Source organism: Phoca vitulina, unplaced genomic scaffold (assembly GCF_004348235.1).
Source record: "Phoca vitulina isolate PV1807 unplaced genomic scaffold, GSC_HSeal_1.0 scaffold2, whole genome shotgun sequence".
NCBI lineage: Eukaryota > Metazoa > Chordata > Mammalia > Carnivora > Phocidae > Phoca > Phoca vitulina.
Genome location: NW_022589705.1, coordinates 79,212,903 through 79,235,452, shown reverse-complemented (window position 1 = coordinate 79,235,452; position 22,550 = coordinate 79,212,903). Strand labels below are relative to the sequence as shown.

Here is a 22,550-nt window from a genome sequence, read left to right as displayed (position 1 = left end):
ATGGGGCCGTGAAGAGGCCCAGCGAACACTGGAGGTCCACACTCACCCCTCCCCCCCCGACCCCATTGCTCCCTCCACTACCTGTAGACGCTGAACTCGGTCACACCGCCTCTGGATGTGGAAGAGTGCAGCATCGCCCTGCTGCCCCGGAACCGGGACAGGAACCGCAGCATGGACGTCCTGCCGCCCGACCGTTGCCTGCCCTTCCTCATCTCCGCCGACGGGGACCCTAACAACTACATCAATGCGGCCCTGACGGACGTGAGGGCTCGGGCAGCCCTGGGCTCGGGGACCCCCTCAGCCAGCAGTACCTGGGACGGCTCAGGAGCCAGGGGGCAGAGCCAAGGGGGGAAGCTGGGGTTACTCTGCAGGTGGACCAGGAGCAGGGTCAGCGCCTGTCACTTGTCTGGGGCCCTGGGTTGGGCTCTCAGACCCTCCCTCCATGGAGTTGGAAGGGACTTAGAGATGTATTTATTCACAGATATTTATTGAACCCCTACAATGTGCTGGGCACAGACCATACCCCCCATACCCCCAAATCTCTGCTCTCCTGAACCTTGTATGTGGGTGATGGGTTGGGGCAGTCAGTACACAAAGATACAGTGGCATGTGAGACGCTGGTAATTTCTACAGAAAGCTACCGGGCAGGAGAACTATATAATGTGGGCTTTGGAGTGTGTGTATATAGCTATTTTTGATGAGGTGGTAAGGAAGGCCCCTTTGAGGAGGTGACTGTCAAAGAGCAGAAGGAAGTGAGGGGGAGAACTGTGTAAACATTTGGAAATTTGTTCTAGGCAACAGGAATAGCAGGTGCTAAGGCCCTGAGGCAGGGAGCAGGCTTGGCCAGCCTCTGACTACCCTGCCCATGTTCCCGTCACCACACATTTGGGAACGTTTCGTATTTCGTTCCAGGGGCCATGGGCTTGAACACCAGGGGCCTGGGGGTTGGGGGGCTCACCCTAACACTCAGGCCTCAGTGTGCCAGCCAAGCTCTGAAATGGACCCCCGGAGGCAGCCTGGCCCCGAGGGGAGAGCTGTCTAGCTCAGGGTGGGCAGAGCGGGAGGACGGCCTGTGGCGGGGGGCTCCGGCCCTGTCAGGTGGTGAGCAGGCCTGGCTGAGTCCTGGTTTCCCTGCAGAGCTACACGCGGAGCGCGGCCTTCATTGTGACCTTGCACCCGCTGCAGAGCACCACGCCGGACTTCTGGCGGCTCGTCTACGACTACGGGTGCACCTCCATTGTCATGCTCAACCAGCTGCACCAGTCCAACACTGCCTGGGTGAGGCCTCTGCTGCCTGGGGCCTCGTGTGCTCCAGGGCATGTCCCCAAAGCCCAGGGTTGGATCCCAGCTGTGACCTTAGATGGGTCCCGCTTCCTCCCAGAGCCTTGCTTTCCTCCTCTGTAGAATGCGGCTGTCAGATTGGAGGGAAATAGCTGCTTTATATTGAGTGTCTGCTGTATGCCCAGGACTCTGCTTTGCACTTACGGGCTTCGGGTGAAAAGATTAAGACCCAGAGAGCTGGGAAGTGGCAGAGCTGTGCCCCTCCCCCAGGCTGCCTTCTTCCAGAGCCTGTGGGTGGACTCAACTGCCCACCGTGGGGGCCTTTGAGGTTGGGCAAAACTCCAGCCCCCTTATTTTCTGACTGATCTTGGGTAAGTTCATTTGCCTCTTTGAGCCTCAGTTTCTTTCCTGCCCAGCACACAGTAGGTGCTAAGTGCGTGGCAGGGATGAAGACGATGAGATTGCGGCTGAGGTGGGTCTAGATGCTGGCTTGGTGAGCTTCGCGTGGGGGCTGCGCCGGTTTTCTTTTGGGATCCCCAAAGCTGGCACTGCCAGGAAGTACAGATGTTCAGCCTTCCAGCCCCGCGTGGTCATACCCCCTAGGTCTGGGCCTCTCTGCACATCCGTGTCCTAGGCGGCCGGGAAGAGTTGCTCTAAAATGAGCCTGACAGTCTCTGAAAGGCTGAGACGACTTGCTAACGGGGCTCTTTACGAGGCAGGCACGTGGTCTACATGACCAAGGACTGCAGTGTAATGGGCTCTTGTCCCTGGCACGGATCTGGGGGGAATCTCACGTGGGAAGAACCTGCCCTTGCTAAGGCGGAGGGGAAGGACCTAGAGGGAGGCTCACACAGATGTCATTCAGCCACCTTTCTCCACTGGCCACTCCCTGCCAGGCCTGCAGTAGGCAGTGGGGAGACGGAGGAAGCAATACACCGCCCCTCTCGGATCTCGTGGTCCAGGGGGACTCAGGGTGCAAACCCCCGACAATGGCAGCACACCGGGAAGGGGCTGTCATGGAGCTGGCACTGGTTTCCCTGCAGAGAAGCCTGGGGAGAGCGTATCAGGGAAGGCTTCTGGAGGAGGCAGTATCTGAGCTGGGCTGTGTAGGGAGGGTAGAGCTGAGCAGGTGAAGAGAGGGGGGATGGGTGATCCATGGAGAGGGAGCAGCATGTGCAAAAGCCCAAACACAAGGAGTGGCTGGGACCCCAGGCAAAAAGAGGAAGGTAGTGCCCTCTTTGTGGGCGTGGTCAGAGAGGGAAGCCGATGGAGCATGGAGTCATCTGGGAGGAGCTTGGGGACTGTTTCACAAATGGAGAAACGGGGCCCAGAGGAGGGAAGAGCCTCGCCTGGACTTCAGGCAGAACTGAGGCTAGAAGCTGGGGCTCTGGACCTACTGGCCTGGAGGACATGTGTGTGTGTGTGTGTGTGTGTGTGTGTGTGTGTGTGGAGGGGGAGACACTCCCTTCATCCCTCCGCTGTCTCCAGTCTGGCCTGGAGGGGAGGCTGCACGTGGGACCCTGACTCCATGGTAGGGCCCTAGGCAGGAGTGGGGGTTCTGAGCTGTGTTGCAGCTTCAGGGACACCCCACCTGTGTGAGCTGATGCTGGCGAGCAAGGCAGTGAGAGAGAAGGCCGGGAGGGGGCGGTGATGGGGTGGGCGGGGGTGCTCTGAGGCCTATCCCTGGAAGAAGGTGGCCTCATGCAGGGGTGTGTGCGCGCGCGTGTGAGCGTGTTAGGTGTGGCTTTGGAGCTGCTCAGTCAGGATTGTCCCCGTGCACCTATGAAGGGTTTGTCTCTGCTGAAGCTGGGGGACCTCTGCAGGTGGACTGGGAGTGAGTGGGTCAGGATGTGTGGGAGCCCCAGAGCCAGGGTGGAGGTTCAGGGTGGGCAGGAGCGGCAGCTGCCCCCACCTGGCTCGGCTCAGCGCTCCCCTCCGTGTCTGTGTCCCTAGCCCTGCCTGCAGTACTGGCCAGAGCCGGGGCGGCAGCAGTACGGCCTCATGGAGGTGGAGTTTGTGTCGGGCTCCGTGGATGAAGACTTGGTGGCCCGTGTCTTCCGGGTGCAGAACATCTCTCGGGTGAGTGACCTGGGCGCCATATGGTGAGAACCTGGGTGGTGGCTGGGGGGCAACCTCACGAGACCCCCTTGAGGTCACCCCAGGGCTCATGTCCGTCCCTCCCCCCCACCCTTCGCTGGCCACTTGTGCCCTCAGCTGCAGGAGGGGCACCTGCTGGTGCGGCATTTCCAGTTCCTGCGCTGGTCTGCGTACCGGGACACGCCTGACTCCAAGAAGGCCTTCCTGCACCTGCTGGCCGAGGTGGACAAGTGGCAGGCCGAGAGTGGGGACGGGCGCACTGTCGTGCACTGCCTGTGAGTGTGGGCCCTGCTGGCTTGGGGGAGGGGCCGGGAGACACGGGGCTGAGGGGGGAGGCCTCAAGGCTGCCACTAAACCCCCCGGGGCTTCCGGGTGGCCCCATCTTCCCTGGAGGAACCCAGTCTGTTTCCAGGGTGTAGACTCAACCCTGGGCAACTGCCCAGCACCCTCTGTGTGATGTCTGACTTTGCCAATTTAATTAGAGTCCTGTCAGAATTGTTCACTCCGTGAGGCACACTTTAAGCCAAAAGAATTCCAGTCTTTGTTCATGCATGCACGCGTGCAACTTTTGTCATTCGTCCCTTCACATGCCCTGTTCATAAATTCATGTATTCACTCCTGTCTGGGTGCAGTCGCTCCTTTGACCCCCACTTTCTCGTGCTCTCAGCGCTCACCGACCCTTGCAGTGCCAGGCTAGGCTTTCCGGGGACAGGGATAGGGAGCTGAGTCAGGCAGCGCCTGGCCCTCGGTGGCCTTTGGTCCTAGTGGGAGAGACCCCTCAAATGGGGGCTGAGGGCCTAGTCCATCCCCCATCTCCCCAGGGGAACCCCACATCCCGATGTTGCAGGGAACAGAGGAGGGAAAGGACGGGATAGGAAGCGTCTCTGTGTGTTTGGCTGCTGGTTTGCCTTGAAGTGTGGGTGTGTACGTGTGTGTTTTCACCATGTGTCTGCGTGCTGGGGGTGACTGGTGCTCACAATGTTCATTTTCCATCCTGCTCTCTGGGGTTTGCTTGCTGCTCTGCTGCCCTCCTCCGTCTCCATCTTTGTCTCCGTGGCTTTCTCTTGGAGTGTGTCTGGCCTCCTTTCCCTCAGAACCTGCTGTCTTTCTCCTGGAGGCTACCTCCCTAGTTGCCTACAGCTTTTGGATGCCAGTCTTAGCGTCTGAGCTCCCAGACCCCTCCCTCCTGGGTTCCCTAAGCCCCGCCCTTCTGAGCTCTCAGACCCCTCCCTCCTGGGTTCCCTAAGCCCCGCCCTTCTGAGCTCCCAGACCCCTCCCTCCTGGGTTCCCTAAGCCCCACCCCTTGCCTTTCGGGGGTTCCCTGGCCCCTCCCCTCTGGGGTACTCCGGCTCCGCCCCTCTCCTCTGGGCTCGCAGGCCCTGACCCTCCTCCCTTTTGGTTCCCTGGTCCTGCCAGTCACTTTGGTGTTCTGGCCCCAGGCCTCCCTGTCTTGAGCCCCACCCCAAACCTTCTGTGTGTCTCATTTAGAAACGGGGGCGGCCGCAGTGGCACCTTCTGCGCGTGTGCCACAGTCCTGGAGATGATCCGCTGCCACAACCTGGTGGATGTTTTCTTTGCTGCCAAAACGCTTAGGAACTACAAGCCCAATATGGTGGAAACCCTGGTGAGAGGCCCTGTCCTTCTGCCCAGCCACTTCCAACTTGCCAGTCCATGCCCGGCCAGGTCCCTCCACACCACTGTCCTCTACCTGGTTCCTCCCATTGGGCTTTGGGTTCTGATCCGGTGGTGCCAAGACAGTTAAACCCATTTGCCCCTTCCCCCCAAAGATGGGCCAGGGTTCATGCTTGCCCTCTGGTCCCTCATTCTCCCCTTCCCCAGTACCAGAGAGGGACCAGGCTCATGATTCCTTCTCTCCCTCTCCCTAGGATCAGTACCACTTTTGCTATGATGTGGCGCTGGAGTACCTGGAGGGTCTGGAGTCAAGATAGCGGGGCCCCTGGCCTGGGGCACGCATTGTGCACTCAGGGCCAGGCCCAGCATGGACGAGGAAGACCTGGGCCCCGACTCTGCTCCACTACAGCTCCCACGGGGAAAGCACTAGAGTGGGCCCTGGGCCATCTTGGTGCCCCCTTCCGCTGTGGGCAGGGCCTCTCAACGTGTCCGATGATGGGCAAGCTGTGGGCCACAGAGGAGCTTAGCGGCTGCAGCCCAGCCCCCCTCCACAGGGTCCTGCAAGTCTGCACTGTGAGTCTGGCACTGCCTGGTGGAGTGACAGGGGCTCAGGGCTACCAGCTTGGGAGGACCCAGGCTCAAGCTCCTTGACTCCAGGCTCAAGCCCCAGACTCTGTCCCAGCCCTTGGCAGAGATGAGTGAGCCCCTGCAGAGCCTGCAGCTGGCCAAGGTTTCCACCCAGCGTGGCTTCCTCTGACACAGATAGAGGGTGCGTTGGGGCTTGGCATCTGGAATCCCACCTGGCCTGGCCCCTGAGGGTCCTGGGGAGACTGGGCACATCAGACTGGTCCTCCCCAGAGGGGACTATGGTCCCCTCCTCCACCCTGCTGCACCCCCCCCCCCCCCCCCCCGGGGATATTTTGCTTATGGTCCCTCCCACTATTACTTCTTTGATGTGTGCTCTGAGCTTCCTTGAACCCAGATCTGCCCTTCCCTTGCCCTGTTCTCCATGGGGGCCCCTTCCCTGCCTGACCCAATGTCTGCAGAATGAAGGTACCTCAGCCCTTCTTCCTGTACCTTTCAGGCCTCACTGGTGGGTCCTGCTCAGCCTAGGCCAGTGACAATCTGCAAGGTTGAACAACAGCCCTTGGGGTTGAGGTCTCTGTGGCTCCTGGTCAGGCTGCCCCCTGGGGACAGGGCCCTACTAGATCGGGGTGCTTGCAACTTCTACAGTTCAGAGGAAGAACATGTATTTTGGGATGGAGGAACAATTCTTTTTTGTTAATTTTATGATTTTTTGATGGGTGGGTGGGAAAATCTCTTTAAAATGGGGCAGGCCACACCCCCATTCCGTGCCTCAATTTCCCCATCTGTAAACTGTAGATATGACTACTGACCTACCTCGCAGGGGGCTGTGGGGAGGCATAAGCTGATGTTTGTAAAGCGCTTTGTAAATAAATGTGCTCTCTGAATGCCACAGAGCAGCCTTGTGTGTGTGTGACCAGCCTGAGTGGGGCCTGCTCGCCTGCCCCCAGGTTCCTAGTGCAGTGGGAGGGCTCTGGGCTGGGAGGCAGAGGCCTGGGTCCAGTTAGGCCTTGGTTTTTCCATTCATATAATGGTCAGGTATGGATCAGAGCATCGCTCAGGGGCCTTCTTGCAGGGGCAGGTTCTAGAGAACTCTGTCAATTGCTGCCTCCACCCAGGCCTCTGGAAGCAGCTTCTCAGGTAGTGGGCTTCATCCTGAGACCCCTAAAGGTCCACAGAGCTGCCTCTCACCCCGCAGGGGCCTGGATCTGGGTTGAGCTCTTTTGGGGACAGCATGGGGGGCTCAGGCTTTGGGATCAGGTGGATGGGCCTCACCAGCTGTGAGACCCTGGGTAAGTCAGCTCCCTCTCTGTAAAATGGAGTAAGACCCTGGTAGGATCAGAAGAGGTCATGATTAAGTGCCTTGTATGGTACCAGGCATGCTGAAAGGGCTCTGTTTACAAACACACAACAGAGACAGACACACCCTGTCTGTGGTCATCCCAGCCATTCCCAGCCTCGGGCTTCTGCTAGGGGTGGAGTGGAGGAGGAGTGGGCTAGCTGGTAGGGATCCTAGTCACTCCTGGCTCTGTCATAAACTTGTGTCATCTTGGGCAAGACAAATCGTGCTTCTGGGCCTCCGTTTCTTCATATGGAAACTGGCTCCTTGATGTACTGATTCTGTTCTCACACTGGCTGACTCCTGTGCCTCAGTTTCTCCATTGGCAAGAGAATACAACCCATTCCAATGACTTCAGGATCTAACATCTTTTAATCTGAATTAAGAATTTATTATGATCCCACTTATCTAGGGTATATGAGCGCCCCCCCACACACACACTCAGTCTGAATTGACTACTAAGCCTTACCTGATGGTCACAAGTGTATGTCAGATGCTGGCCAAGCAATAGAATGTGACTTGCTTTGACTGGTAGAAGATGGCAGAAGTGATGTCAAGTGAGTTCTGGATCTTAAGCCTCAAGGGGCAATGCAGCTTTTGCTTTTGTCCTCTTGGAACTCTGCCATGTAAGGAAGCCTATCTAGCCTGCTGGAAGATTTGAGGGCCCATGGAAGAACCAGAAGAACACAACCCATGAAAGGCCACTACCAACTACCAGACCCGCGAATGGGGCCATCTTGGGCCTTCCAGCCTGGCAGGCCTCTCAGGTGAGTATAGCTGCATGATTGAGCTTAGCAGAAGCTGCCCAACCAACCCCAGAACTGAAAGAGATAATAAATTGTTCTTTTTTTTAAGCCAAAGTTTTAGGATTGTTTGTTATGCAGCAAAAGCTAGCTGATACATATATGTTCTGGGCAGTGTGGTTGCAGCTTTACTCTTTGCCCCATTGAGTACTGAGATCCTAAAGGGTGGGAAGTGTTTCTGCATTCATCCTATTGCATGCATTGACCAGCCAAGGGCTGGTCTTTGTAGCTGGTGCTCTAGAAATGTTGGTATGAGAGAGGGAAGGATGGAGAGAGTGTGGGTCTGTTTGTCTGATCATTGGCCTTACATGGCTTTTCAGAGGAACTGGGAAGGCAGGCCGTGTATTAGGAGGAAGGCCAGCTCCAGAATGAACCAAGGTCCCACCCGCAGCTCTGCATAGCCCCCAGCTGGTGACCTTGCACCTGTTCAGAACCACCCCTGGCTCAATTTCCTAATCTAGAAAATCAACATAACGATACCTGCTTGCAGGAAGTCTAGAGATAAAATGTTTAAAAGAACTAGAATAGTCCATGGTGACCTGACTGGCCCTCAGTACATGCCATCACATGATACTGAAGTCCCCAGCTAATAAACACGGCCTGCATGACCTTTCATTCAACACCCTTACCTCCTTCTTAATCCATACAACAGCTCTTCGAAGTAGGGATACTGCCCCTTCATTCCGGGGACGAGGAAACGGAGGCCCAGGAAGGCACTGCACTCACTCAGAGTCACAGCCATTGTATGGCTGAGCTGGGGCTCCAGCTTGACCTCACGTTAGGCTGACCCCAAAGCCTGGGCCTCTCACTGCTCTGCTCCATGGCCGGTCTGGGTGGTGGTGAAGGCCGGAGGATTCCTTGGTGCAACACCAAATGGCTGACCCATGGCCGGGGCACCGATTTTCAAATGCTCTGAAACGTGTCAGCAGGGGTGGCCTCTCGCACAAGGCGGCCGGTGGCACGAGAAGACAGATGGCCCAGCCTGGCTCTGCCTGGGGCCGCGGGCCTTGCATGTGTGGGGTAGAAGCCCCCACCCCCCAGATGCCCACAAAAAGGGTTTCTAGAAGTGCAGATGGGCCAGCTGTCTCCTCGGGCCGGAAGCTGAATTTGCTTCTTGTGTCATCATAAATCGGGCCGTCAGAGCTGAGGCCATTAGTGCTCCTCACGACCTCTGCGGCCGCCCCTGATTGGGAGGGGCTGCATGGCCTGGGCACCGGGGACACCGAGCCACGGTCTGATGGCTGTGAAAGCCGCCTGCACGGCCCTCACTGCGGCCCGTCTTGGGGCCCCCACCCACCTGCCCTGGCTGGCCTCGGATGGCCCGGAGCCCAGCAGACACGCCGGGGCTGAGGGCCGGGCCGGAGTCCTGGTGTCCGTGCCGGGACAGAAGCTGCTTTGCCATGCGGCGCAGAGAGCAGCGACTCTGGCGTCCGCGGCCTGGGCCCGAGAGCCTCCTTCTCGTGGGGGCACAGAGGCCGTCCTCACCTTCCGCGGGCCTCCGTGCCTCATCTGAGCCGTGGGAGGAGAAAAAGCCACGGGCCGTGGTGCTCCCAGGGCCGGGGAGGCCGGGAGGTGTGGACGGGGGGCAGGGAGCCACGGTTCCCACAGGTGTGGGCCGGGCTACATCCCGGGGGTGTGGACGGGGTGAGGTCGCAAAGTGCGGCTTATGTGGTGCTCACCAGGCCCGGGGCACGTTGCCAAGAGCTCCGTGTGGATTGTCACGGCTCAGCTTCCAACGAAGCCGGTGAGGTAGGTACTGTCATCCCCACTTTACAGATGGAGAGATCGAGGCTCAGGGAGCCTGTGACTTGCCCAAAGTCACAGAGCCACCAGGTGTCACACAAACTGCAGCAGCCACAGCGACCGTTTGGAAAGAGTAAGCCAGATCACTCAGCCTCCAGTGACCTCCTGCTCTGTGAGTAACGGCTGAGCGCCTGGCCGTGACCTCCGAGGCCCCGCCCGACGTGGCCTCGGCCCTGCCTCCGCCCGTGTCCCTCCTGCCTGCTCTTTGCTCACTCTGGCCTCATTTCTTCTCATCCACCCGAGCTCTTTGTCTGGATGCCCTTCGCCACTCTCTGCTCGGCTGGTCCTTCTGGGTGTCCAGGTCCAGCTCAGACGGCGCGTCCTCGAGAGGCCCTCCCTGAATGCACTGAGATGGCCTCCCGCCCCACTGTCCCTGTCACTCTCAGGGCCCTGCCCCGTGTAGGCCCCTGGTGGCCTTCTCGTGTGGGTGACTAGCTGGCTCTTCATGGGTTGGTCATTCACTGCCTCCCCCGCCAGGCTGTGAGAGGGCAGGGGCCATGTGCATCGGGTCCCCCTGGGTCCCCTGCGCTGAGACAGTGCCTCACATGCCGGGCACTCAGTGATGATTTGCAGAGTGAATGACAGGGGCAGAGCCAGGACTCAAACTGTCTTCCTCCAAAGCCCATACTCTTAAGCATATTATTTTTAGTCTTCCAGATGGTCAAATGGTTCAATGCCATGGAGTGAGGTTCCAATGCTGGCTCAGCCTTCAGTATGCCGTGTGGCCTTGAGCAAACATCTGCCCTCTCTGGAGCTCAGTCTTCTGATCTGTCCGGTGAGGAGGAGGAATACGTGCTCTCTAAGAGCCCATTCTAAGTAGGTCACCATTAGTCCCACCTCAGTGACGTTGGAGCTGGCATGGCTCAGGGGTGCCAGGCCACTGGCCTATGCATCCACTCTCTGAGTCTGGTGAAACCTTGGGTGTGTTTTGGGCTTTAGTCTGATGAGTCTGGGCATCTATGCTGGGAGGTCCCTGCATTATACTTAGTGTAGACATTGTCCCTAATCTTCCCAACAATCCCGAGAGGTAGATATTACCAAGACCATTTGATATGAGGAAACAGGCTCAGAGAGGTGAGGCACATTGTTTAAGGTCACACAGCTAGAAAAGAACCAAGACAAGATTAGAACCCGTGTCACTTGACTCCAAAGCCTCTGCTCCTTAATCATCACAGAAATCCTGGCAATCTGAACCTGAGCCACATCAGCTACTTGCATTTTATCTTGTCTGTGAATCAGTCTGCCTTCCTCACACTAAGCCTGGCTCAACCACTGACAGGTGCAGACTGGCTTGTGGAAGCCGTCAAACAGCCTCCCAGGCTTAGTGGCAGACACCTAGTAGGTCTGCAGAAAATGCTGTTGAATGAGTGTTTAAGCGTCATTGAATCTGCAGATGGTGGGGCTGGCCTGAGTCAGTGGGAGCCACTGAGTTGAGAAAGCCTCTTGGAGAAAAATGAAATGCATTTCATCTCACTTCCTACTTATTCCCAGAGGTGGGAAGAGGGAACCTGTCCAGGAATTTTATTTTCTGTTCATTTGAAAGCTGAACAATGGGGCTTTCTCGAGCTGTGTGTATTTATATGACTGCATTCTCTTTCTGAAGACAGCTGAGGACAGATTTCTCTCTCCAGGGCTCCAGTCCCTGCCTGCTCCCCTCCCCCCACGACAGGCAGAGAAGCCCCTGCTCCTCTAGCGGCTTTCCCTAACAAACGCTTTGCTCCCTTGCCTTGCCCCCATGGTGATTACTGATTTATTGTCTCTGAGCTCCAAATACGCCCTTCTTTGCCCTGCTTTGTGATACTGGAGCTGGACCCTGTAATCAGTTGTCTTTTGTCAGCTGGAGCAATGCTAGACTTTGTCAGTAGAGGGTGCTAGAGGGACACTGTAAGATGATTACTTGCCTTCCAAGTTCTGGTCCTCCTTCCTTTTTTTTAAAAACAGAAACCAAAAAAAAAAACTCAGCATAGGAGCCAAGACCTTAGTGGCCCTTGTGGCCCAGCTCTAGATGTACCCTCAGGCCCCACTCTCCATTTCTACAGACCAGTGCTAGCCCACACTCTCTGGCAAGTTTCTTAGCTACTTAGAGGCTGAATGTTCTTGTGGTCACCACTCCCTCACTAAAAAGGTCTGAATGTCAGTCTTGGGGGAGACCTTCTCCTCAGTCTTTAGTTCATTTGTTATTCACTCCCCCTCAGCCTAGACATAGCTGCTTCTCTCCTCCCCCTCCCAGAACATTCTTTCTTCTGGATGCTTCTTTCTTGAGGCTTTGGGGGTCCCTTAGATTTTACTTAACTACCTATTGCTAGTTAACAATTATTTATATTAAAATTTCCATGTGGAAGTTTTCAAAATATGGGTTATGAATTCTGTCTCCTGACTGGGTCATAATTGATATAGAATTCGAAGTAGGGGTAGTCCCAGGAAGCAGACTCTCAAATGTAGGATTTTGATTGGTTTTGTCGTGCGCTTGGGCTTGAGCATGGTGCTGAGCTCCTTGTCAATTGGACCTGGGATGCTAGTAATCCATGGCATAGTGGCATCATAATTATATTATCACCTGTGATGGATTTTGAGGCAATGCCAACTGAAGCAAGTGTCTTGGGAGCCCAGGTGACTACTGCACCTGACAATCACATCATTAATTATGACTGCAAGGACTGTGGCGTGGGATGGATTCTTGAATGTACTGGAGCACTTACTAGAAAGAAAATGATAGGTTCGGGTCATTTAATTCTTAGCTCAAATCATGGTTTGAGAACCACAGAACTTCCATGGCATCCTTGAAAGAATCTCTTATTTCATGTAGCCACAGGTCTGGTATTGCTGAAAATCAAACATAAATTTTAAATGTGTGGGTCACAGAATTTAAACATCAGTTAAGTTTACAGCATCACCAATCTGTTCACACAAGAGTTTGGGCACAAATTAGGAAAGAATGGGATCCTGAAACTTGAGATAGAGACATCTGGTTGGACTCAGATGAGATGGAGAATCACTCTGAGCCTCCTTTTATCAGTGGAAAGAATTTTCCCTCTTGTATCTGAGGAGACTAGTTTTCTTTTGTTTGAAAACCCTGTGATAACTTTCCATGGGGCAGATGCCTTGACGGGGATGAACATTCTCCTCAAGACATGCCACAAGCACCCTTTGTTGCTGTTAGATCCGTAACAAAGGTCAAATCTCAGCATGTTCCAAGAGGTCAGGTATGCACTATGATCCAGGAGGAGATAGTTTATGCAATAGAAGAATGGCAAGATTTTTACTAATGGCAAGATTTGACATAATACTGGGAATATATATGGAAGTTGATTCTAAGGGTGGAACATAATACTAAATCATTTTGAATTCATGGATGTGGATTTGGGATTTAATGTGTTAGCTTGTGCACCTGAAGGTGGATCCAACAGTTTACTTGGTTGGTTGACTGAAACTTGGATCTGAAGGTGGCTTTTGTTTAATGAACGGAGATATCTGCCAGAGCTTCTATGGAATAATGTGGAAGAGGGAACCCAAAGGCTTAAGCCTAGTGTATGTTGGAGTGGATTTATCATGTGTGACCTGCACAGCCACCCCCAAACTATGTTCCATGAAAATTCCCAGAAGACACTTTCCTAACTAAGGTATTGAGAAATATATTAGTGAGATGAGAACCTACATCCTTAACATATTCTGTAAATGTCCAGCTTTGTAGCCCAGGTATTGTCAGGAGCATGTTGTTATTAAGATGGGCTCCCTGATTTTACGGGGATGATAGGATCCTGGAGTGGTAGAGGCTAGGTGTCAGTACTCAATAGCCAAAGACAAGAAGAATGCATTTATCACAAAGGGCAGCAGGGATGTACTAGCAATCAGAATGCCTTGGCCCATAGGGATCTTTAGTGGTAACTAATTGATCAGTGTGTTTCTAGGAAGGAAACAGATGGATAGCCTACTAGAGTATTGCTTGATCTATATAGCAGAAAAACCAACCAACCCACCCACCCACCCACCCACCCACCAACCAACCAACCCACCCACCCACCCACCCACCCACCAACCAACCAACCAAACTCTGGGACTGGTGGTCAAGACCTGAGTTGAATCACCATGTTGGAGAGTTGTGGCCTCTCTTCAGTCTCCAGATCTAAGCCAATTCTCAGATCAGAGCCTCTTAATTGAAGAGGAGGCCAGGCCTCCTGAAGATGTTTCCTGCAGCAGTGCTATAAGTATGTACCACAAATTCTTCTTCCAAACCTTCACTGGAAGGACCCATGGCTATTTACTAGAGTGACCACACTTGGGAAAAGAAGGTACCCAGGCCTTTGGAGATTACTAGACACTGCTCTGAATTTATGATACTTCTTGGGGGTGCAAAATAACACTGTGGCCTACCAGTCAAAGTGATGACTTAGGTATTCAGGTGATAGATATTTAGACCAAGTGTATCCAGTGGGTCATACCCCCCTAGTTTCTGAACACATAATTGAAATAGACATACTTGGCAACCTGAAGAATTCCCACTTGGCATCTCTGGCTCATGAAGTGAAGACAATTATGGAAGCAAGCACTAAATGGAGGTTCCTGAAACTTCCTCTGTCTACCATGATAGTAAACCAGAAGCACTTCCTTATCTGTGGGGACATTTCAGATATTGACGAAGGCTGCAATATCCAGAAGTGATGATTCCTATCCCATTCTCATTTAGCTTGCCTCTTTGGCCTGTGCAGAGGTTGGATGGGCTTTGGGGAATGGCTAGATTACCATATGTCTCACGTGGTGGTGACTCCAGTCGCAGTTGCTGTCCCATATATGGTGTCCTTCGTGAAGCAACTTAGTATAGCACTTGGTATGTAGCCATTGACCTAGCTACTGACATTTCCTCCACACCGATTGAGAAGGATCACCAAAAACAGTTTGCTTTTACCTGGAAGGACTAACAGTATTCCAATAGAGTCTTGATTCAGAGCTAAATCCATTCTCTTGCTTTCTGCCATTATATAGTCCACAGATAATGTGATCATCTTGACATTCACACTGGTGTACTCCACTGATGACAAGCTGATTGCATCTGATGAATAGGAAGTTGCAACTACAACACATGTGAACAAGGAAGTGGGAAATACATCCCAGAAAATCTCAGAGATCTCAGTGAAGTCTCTGAGGGTTGAGATATCCCCTCCAAGGTGAAAGTCAAGTTGTTGTACCTTATATTACCTACCTCGAAAAAAGAAGGACAACACTTTGTAGGCTTTTTGGATTTTGGAAGAAACTTCACATTTGTGTGTGCTACTTTGACCCATTGGCAAAATCCACATAAGACTGTCAATTTTGAGTGTGGACCATAGCACAAGAAGGCTCTGCAGCAAATAAAGGCTTCAATATAACTCCTTCTACCACTTGGTCCTTATAATCCAGTAGATCCAATGATTCTCAAAGGTTTCATAGCAAATAGGAATGTTGTATAGAGTCTCAGACAAGTTCCCAAAGGGGTACCACAGTGGAGACTCTAGGATTTTAGAGTAAATATATTCCTTCTTATGCAGATAATGCTTCCTCTCCCCCCCCCCCCACCCTCTGAGAAATAGCTTCTAGCTTGCTACTGGACTATGGTAGAGACTGAGTACCTAACTATAGGATATCAGGTACCATGCAGCCTGAGATTTAGTGGGCTCATTGCTATGGAATTAACTGTTTTTTTTACCACGTAACTCATTATCTGGAAATGGATGGCTATTTTAAGGTGGAAAAGCTTATTGTGCCAGTTGGAAGACAAACCCATATATTAGTAATATATGCTTTGACTCAGACACCATTGTATAGTGCTGTTTCCCTCATTATTAGAATACATGGGTCCAGTAATCAAGGTGTGGAAATGGGAGTGGCTCTGTGTCAGTCAAGGTCCAATCAGGAGACAGAAACCACATCAAATCAAATAGAGGGGAATAAAAGAGAACTCTCAAACATGCCACTAATTGAAGGAGCGTATGCAAGAAATGAATCATGTAAGGGAGGTGGGGATCCTCCCCATGACTGAGCTATAGAACATTGGAGAGGGTGTGGGTGCAGCCTATTGGCTGGCAGAAAAGTTCACTAGGTTGTTCAGGCCAGAGATGATCAAGGTTAGTGGGCAGAGAACTGCTGAGGAGCTGATTAAATTCAGAAGATGCTCATGGGGGTTGCTGTTGAACTTTCTGGGAAGCCAGCTGGAGTACTGGCTTCAAGAAGTTTCTCACCGAGTTGGGGGGAGGGCAGGGAATAGGGGACATCATGGAGAAGATGCTTGGAAGGGAGCCAGGGCTCCCAACAATCTTGCCTTTGGGAAGCCAGCTGTGGGGATACTGCTGATATCACTAGGCATGTGCTCCACTGAGTGCCCTACAAACACCTAGTGCTGCAGGAGCCAGAAGCAAAGTATGCTGGAATCAGCTAGAGTGTCCACCAGTGCCACCTACGGACAAAGATTAACATCCTGCTTGCAAGGGAAAAAAGTTCCGGTACCACAAGGGTGGACTTGGAGCTGAGAAGCAAGAGATGACACCTGGCACAAGCCCCTCTCACTATTGTTCTTAATCACCCACTAGCAGAATTTCTGCTTCTTGTCTCAGCAAATTTGAGCTCTGCTGGCTTGGAGACCTTTGTTCCCAAGGGGGGGCATATGAGAGGACACAGTGATGGTTCCAATGAATGGAAGAATGAGACTGCCATCTAGTCATTTAAGGCCCTTGTGTCACTAGACAAACATTGAAGCTGTAAAAAGGGTTACTGTACTGGATGGAATGACTGATCCTGATTGCCCAGAGGACTTCATCTGGAACTTAGGATTCTCTGGGACACCTCTTAGTTCTTCCATTTCCAATTGTAAAGGCTAGTGGAAAACTTCAGCAACCCAGCAAAGCAGGATAGTTGATGACTCATGTGATTCAGGAGTAAAGGTTTGGCTCACTCTTCCTGGTAAAAAAAAAACCCCAAGTAGATGAGGCTCTGGTTGAGGGTGGGGGAAATGTGGAATGGGGAGTGGAAGAAGGAAGCCACAGATAGAAATAATGGCTTTGTGACCAATTACAGAAGTGAGGACTATTGTAGGTTTGCATATTTTTCTCTGTTATGTTCTTTTTTTTTTTTTTTTTTTAAGATTTTATTTATTTGACAGAGAGAAACACAGCGAAAGAGGGAACACAAGCAGGGGGAGTGGGAGAGGGAGAAGCAGGCTTCCCGCCGAGCAGAGAGCCTGACGCGGGGCTCGATCCCAGGACCCTGGGATCATGACCTGAGCCGAAGGCAGACGCTTAACGACTGAGCCACCCAGGCGCCCCTCTGTTATGTTCTTAAATTTATATTTATATGTTAACCATTTTCTTCTCTCTCCTTTCCGTTATTATTTATATACAGGTTATTCGAGGTTAACTTTATAAACAAGATAGCCTGACTGTACTGAATTTGAGGAGTCATTCACATAGCCAGCGATGGATACAGTGATGTTGGAACTATGTATCTCGTTTTGAGGCAAGTGCAAGAGCTTCTTTATTTGTACAAAGGACAACTGTGTCTTGTCAGGTGGAAACACAGAGTTGCTGTGTTGAGAATGGAAGTTCAAAAGTGTGTAGAAGGTGTATGTGGAAGCTGATTAGCCAAAGGCAGGGACTGTGGCAACTATCACTTTATTGTCTCTCAGCTCTGAGTCTACCCTTCTTTGCCCTGCTTAGTGATACTGGAGCTGGACCCTACAAACATTTCTTCTTCACCACCTGGAGCAATGTTAATATCTGTCAACAGAGGGCACTGGAGGGATACTGCAAGGTGACAGCATCGGAAGGCACATTTCTTTCTGGTGTTGGACCTCCTATTTTCTTTTATTCGGTGTGGGAGCTGTCCAGCGACATTCAGCCTAGCAGCCATCAGGGACCAGCTCCACCGTACCCTCCTCAGGCTATGCTCTCCTCACCTATCAGACACTGTTACAGATCAGCTGCAGCCACAACCTCAGGCATGGCTAGGGGTTGTAAGTTTCCCCTACATTTGCTATTCCTGTGTTTTTTAGAGTCCTCTTTTACTCCCTTTAGTAATTAACCCCCTTTTATTAATGATCACTTCTTTACATTAAATTTTCCATGTTCAACTTACTGGTGTGCTCTCTGTTTCCTGAGTGGACCCTGACTCAGTACTCTCCATCCTGATGTCTGGTCTCCTTTGTAGCCTCCATCTCTGTCCTTGGAAGATTTGGGCTCCCTCTTGTTCTTCTCATCTTGACCTTTCTCCTCACCTCTGCTCTTTCAGATCCATCTGGGGAACAGTCCAGTTACGTGCAAAGACAAGGATGTGGCATCCTCTCAGAATGTCTTGCACAAAGGTGGGATTTCACAAAGCTTGTAGAGTGGAAAGAGCCTGCACCTTGGGAGCAGGGTGCCTGGATTGTAGACCCAGCTCAGCCACTGATCCATGTATTTTATAGGTGGAAAATGGAAGAGAAGTTGTGATAAATAACTACTCATATCCAAGCTGCTCTAATCAGCTGTCAAAGGTCCCCTCTGCCTTAGTTTTCATTCTTTTATGTGTTGTTCATGAGACCCCTTTTTCTCCTGGGTTGGCTGGATAGGTCTACTTCTTACAATTATTCCAATTAATACAGTGGTTCTTAACTTGGAGCAGTTTTTGCTTCTCTGGGGTCATTTGGTTGTCATAATGGGTGTCTCTGTGTGCTACTGGCATTTAGTGGGTAGAGGCCAGGGATGCTGCTGAATATCCTATACTGTACAGGACAGCTCCCCCAGTAGGGAATTATCTGGCTCCAGATATCAGCAGTGCTGAGGTCGAGCAGTCCTGAATTAATAGGTTTAGAGAAGGGAAGTGACTTGCCCAGGGTTACACAGAAAGTGAGCAGCAGAGCTTGGATGACAGCCCAGGTCCCTTAACTCTGAGCTGGGGTCTTTTCAACTCTTACACTCATTCATTCTTCTCCCTGGTGCAAAGGTAGGAAAAGAGAGAGGAAGCCAGTAAGGCTTCCTGCCCCCAGAAATACTGTGCCTGCAGGCGGACGGCATTCTCCTCTTGCCACCCCTGCCCTGCCAAACCCCAGCCATTTCCTAATGCAACCATCTGCTTTCTCAACTCCTGCTCTGAGCTGCTGGGAAGCTGCTGAGAACACCACGCTCAGTGAGTCCTGGCAACACTGCCAAGGAGTAAGAGCCAATGTAAGCTGGCTCCATCATTGTCCATCCTTCCACTGACCTTCCTGAAGTCTGCTCCCTTTCCCCTCACCTTCAAGGACTGTTCAAGTCCTCCACCCTCCCCAAGCCCTCTCCCACCAACCATTAACTCCTTCACTCTCAATAGGTAACTGACTCCCCTGAGTACTCCCCTTTCTCCTACAGTTAAACCTATTGTGAACCAGCTCAGGAACAGAATTCTTCTCTCCTGGTGGAAAGCCAATTTCTTCCTGTCCTCTGGATCCATTCCTTTCTGCCTGTGCGGGGGGCTGTTCCTAATGAGTACTCTTTCTCTCTTTCTCTCTCTCAATCTCTCTTCCACTTGTCAGGTCCTCCAACTCTACCACCTAAGGTTTCCCTGCATAAAGACTGCTCAAATCTCCCCCCTAATTAATTCTAAAATAAATTCTTTTCTCAAAATCCTTGGGTCCTTTGAGCCACTTTCCTTTCTTTCCCTGTCATCCATATACTGTTCCAGCCGCCTGGATTAGCCACTCCCCATGCCCACTCCAGCTAGAAAACTCCTACTCACTTTTCAACCCAGCTCAAATGTCAGCTTTTCTAAGATGCCACAGCAGATGCTTTAATGTCCTACCCCATCTGCCCTCAACTTTCTGAGTTTTCCTATAACTACAGACAACTCGGGGCATGCTGACAGCTCCCCCCATCAAATGCCTGCATTTCTTTTCTTCTTTCTCTAGCATCTGGAGAACTTGCTTTTCTGTGTGACAGGTGTGTGTAGTAGGTCCCACCTAGAAGTACAGGGGACAGGAGGAGTTAATGCCCTGAGTCAGGGGATAAATGCCATTTTCCCTCATCCAGGAGGATGGTTCTGAATCATCTTCCACATGGTCCTCAGAGCATCCCCAGGAGGACTGAGTCCCAGTTGCCCATTGCTGTGACTCACTCATTGATCCATGTGTTGTTGGCTTTTCTCTCTTCCCTGCTCAGTCTCTCCAGGCCCTCACCTGGGCTCACCTCCCAGATAAACTATAGGCACCAGAGCACTCGTCTCGGGGTCTGCTTTTGGGCACCCACCCTCAGGTGCATGCCTGCCCTACCTGTCCTACACCTTTCCCATCTGCCTCACACCTGCCCCACCTGCCCCACACATGCCCCACACCTGCCAAGCGGGAGTTCATGCTCCTTCCTCCTGCCCCCTGGTGTCTATTATTGTAATTCTTGAGGCAGAGTCTGTCTTTTGTGTCAGACTGTGAATCCCTTGAAGGTAAAATCCAGGTCTTATTCACCTCTGTATCCCCTACACCTAGCACATTCCTCGGCCCATGCCTGGCCAACAAGTGTTTGTTGAGTGAGTGTGTGAGAAAGTGAATGGATGAACAACAAGCTATCTCCAGGGCGCCCACACTGGGTGACAGGCCCTGCAAAGCTAGTCATCCCATCGGTGTGGCCCTCTCAGCCAGGCTCTCCTCTCCCAACAGGAGGCCGATCCCTGCCCCCTGCCCTCACTCCGAGGCCCCTCACTCGGCTGTCCTCATCCATTTTGTCCTCTCTAACACAGTGGGCTCCCAGGACCTCTCCTGCCAGGAAAAGTCCCCAGGCAGGGAAGTGGGCCTCTCGAGGGGAGATCCCGCCTCCAGTTAAATAAAGGTTACTGGAACCGAGTGAAATGCTTTTATCATGTGACATAATTCAATGCCACCTTCCAGCAGATGTCGCTTTAGAGGGATAGATTTGTCCCAGCTGGACTCGGGGGCTCATTCAAAAGCACTCAGAGCACCCACCTGCTGCTTCCGATGTGAGCAGCCCCAGGAAATGGTAATTTCCACAAATCAACTTATTCAGCCCAAGTGCACGGAGCCAAGTTTCCAGCAGGAGGAATTAAAGTCATGGCCGGGGAAGTGAAGCAGTTGGGGTCAAGGCAAGCAGTTGTGTTGACCGCGTCCAGCTTTGAAACCCCTGGGGGAATGGGATGCTCAGGGCACATCCAGAACGCCAGCGATGCAAACTCGGCTCCCTGGTTCTGTGAGCGGTTTCATGGATGAGAAAACCAAGGCCTGTGGGGGCAAAGGAGGGTCTGCCCAAGGTCACACAGCCTGAGGCTGTGGCGGACCTGGATCAGAATCCGGACAAATCTGCCCCCACCCCTCCAGCTTCTCAGAAGAGCACGCAGGCTGGGAACTGTGCCGAAGCTAAAAACAAAACCAAACAAAAAATAACCCACATCCCAGACTGACTCACAGGTCGTGCCTGCCATTCTGTGTAGGCAGCAGCCTGGGAACAAGGGGCCCTGGGATCGGGGGCTGGTTCTGCCACGCACTCGCTGGTCACTGTTCTCTGGTTTCAGCTTCCTTATCTGTAAATGAGAAGATGAAGGCTCTCTAGAGTCCTTTGGCTTCAAAAATCACTCTGACCCTGTTTTCCCATTCAAGGGGCCTAATGCTCTCCTTCTCAGGATTTCCTGAGGGTCACGTGAGGCCCAAAGATACTCCTTGGTACAACGGTGTGAAAATTACTCCACAAACAGTGTTGTCATCACTCACACCCCTGTAGTGAGGTGATGCTCAGGGTTGCCCTGCGTGCACATCTGAGTGAAGGGAAAACCAGTGTGTCATCTCCCAGCCAAGTGACTTTGGAGCCAGGGGAGGGATCCAGGGTAGGTTTAAGTCTAGAGACCCTGAACTTCTTCCCCAGAAGGGAGAGTGTCTCTGAAGCCATATCTCCCTTTCAGTCCCAGCAAGTGACATGGAATGTCAGCTCTCAGGCTGCCTGTCCAAGGGGACCTTAACTGAGCTAGGCTGTGGGTAAGAGCTGAGGGAGGGAATGGGAGAAAGAGGTGATTTACAAGGGGATGGACAGGAAGAAAAGGAGGGTGATGGGAAAGGGGAGAAAAGGAAGAGGAAGACAAAGAAGAGGAGAAGGAACATCTGGAGGGGGATGGCTATCTTCATTCTGTGGTGCAAAATGCAAGAAGAAAGTGTGGGCTCTAGAATCAGAAAGACCTGAGAGCAAAGGCTAGCTCCACCACTCAATGCAGGGAGTGGGGAGGGGGACTTTGCGCTAATCATTCAACTGTTCGAAACTTCAGTTTCCACATCTTCAAAATGGGGATGAGAATAGTGTCTCTTTCTTAGGGATAATCTTGTCAAAGTGCTTTAGTACCATGCGTGGCCCAGAGTAAGTTCTCTATACAAAGTAGATAAAGTGGCAGCAGAAGCAGGGCAAGTAGCTGTAAATCTGTAAATTAGTGTGTTATTCGGGGAGGGCCTGGAGGATCCCTCCCACTGACTGGATACAGGAAGACAAGAGGGCTTGTTCATGCAGAAGAGAAGGTGGGTTTGTCCAAGTTGAGAGAAGCCTGGAGAGGCATGGAAACTTGGATTACACAAAGGAATGCAGTTAACAAATTTTTATTATGTTGATTATAGTAGAAATTATTCTTATCTGGCTAACAGCAATTATGTTAGTAAGGACAATTCACGTGCTAATGTGGCTAAATTGATTATAATAATAAGGCATACTTAAGGGGTGCCTGGGTTGCTCAGTTGGTTAAACATCCTACTCTTGATCTCAGTGCAGGTCTTGATCTCAGGGTCGTGAGTTCAAGCTTCACTTTGAGCACCACGCTGGGTGTGGGGCCTACTTAAAAAAATAATAAGGCAAGCTTCATGTCACTAGATCAATTGTAAAGAAATGTCAATGGAGAACCATGATCAAATGACTGTCATGTGTATAAGCAATGGGTGTGATATTAGAGTGATGGGAGAGGGAGTGATGGGGCACTGACTGTGTGCAGCCACCCTGGGGCTCTCGCTGGGGTTGGCAACTGATATCAAATGGGGCACAGCAGGTGAAGTAACATCTCCC

The 22,550-nt window shown here is 52.1% G+C and overlaps 1 protein-coding gene across 9 annotated transcripts in view; it reads left to right on the top strand.

The window, feature by feature from the left end:
* Positions 1–6,850, top strand: part of PTPRU (protein tyrosine phosphatase receptor type U) — a 77,665-nt gene extending 70,815 nt beyond the window's left edge. For 5 of the 9 annotated variants that reach the window (XM_032389556.1, XM_032389547.1, XM_032389540.1 and 2 more), the window contains 6 exons: positions 88–261; positions 1,138–1,278; positions 3,235–3,360; positions 3,496–3,653; positions 4,867–5,002; positions 5,265–6,850. In XM_032389556.1, the coding sequence (XP_032245447.1) occupies positions 88–261; positions 1,138–1,278; positions 3,235–3,360; positions 3,496–3,653; positions 4,867–5,002; positions 5,265–5,327 (798 nt within the window). In that variant the 3' untranslated portion in view covers positions 5,328–6,850. The remainder of the gene's footprint in view (positions 1–87; positions 262–1,137; positions 1,279–3,234; positions 3,361–3,495; positions 3,654–4,866; positions 5,003–5,264) is intronic. The other 4 variants (XM_032389588.1, XM_032389585.1, XM_032389576.1 and 1 more) reach the window with 1 other exon arrangement.
* The last annotated feature ends 15,700 nt before the right edge of the window (positions 6,851–22,550 follow it).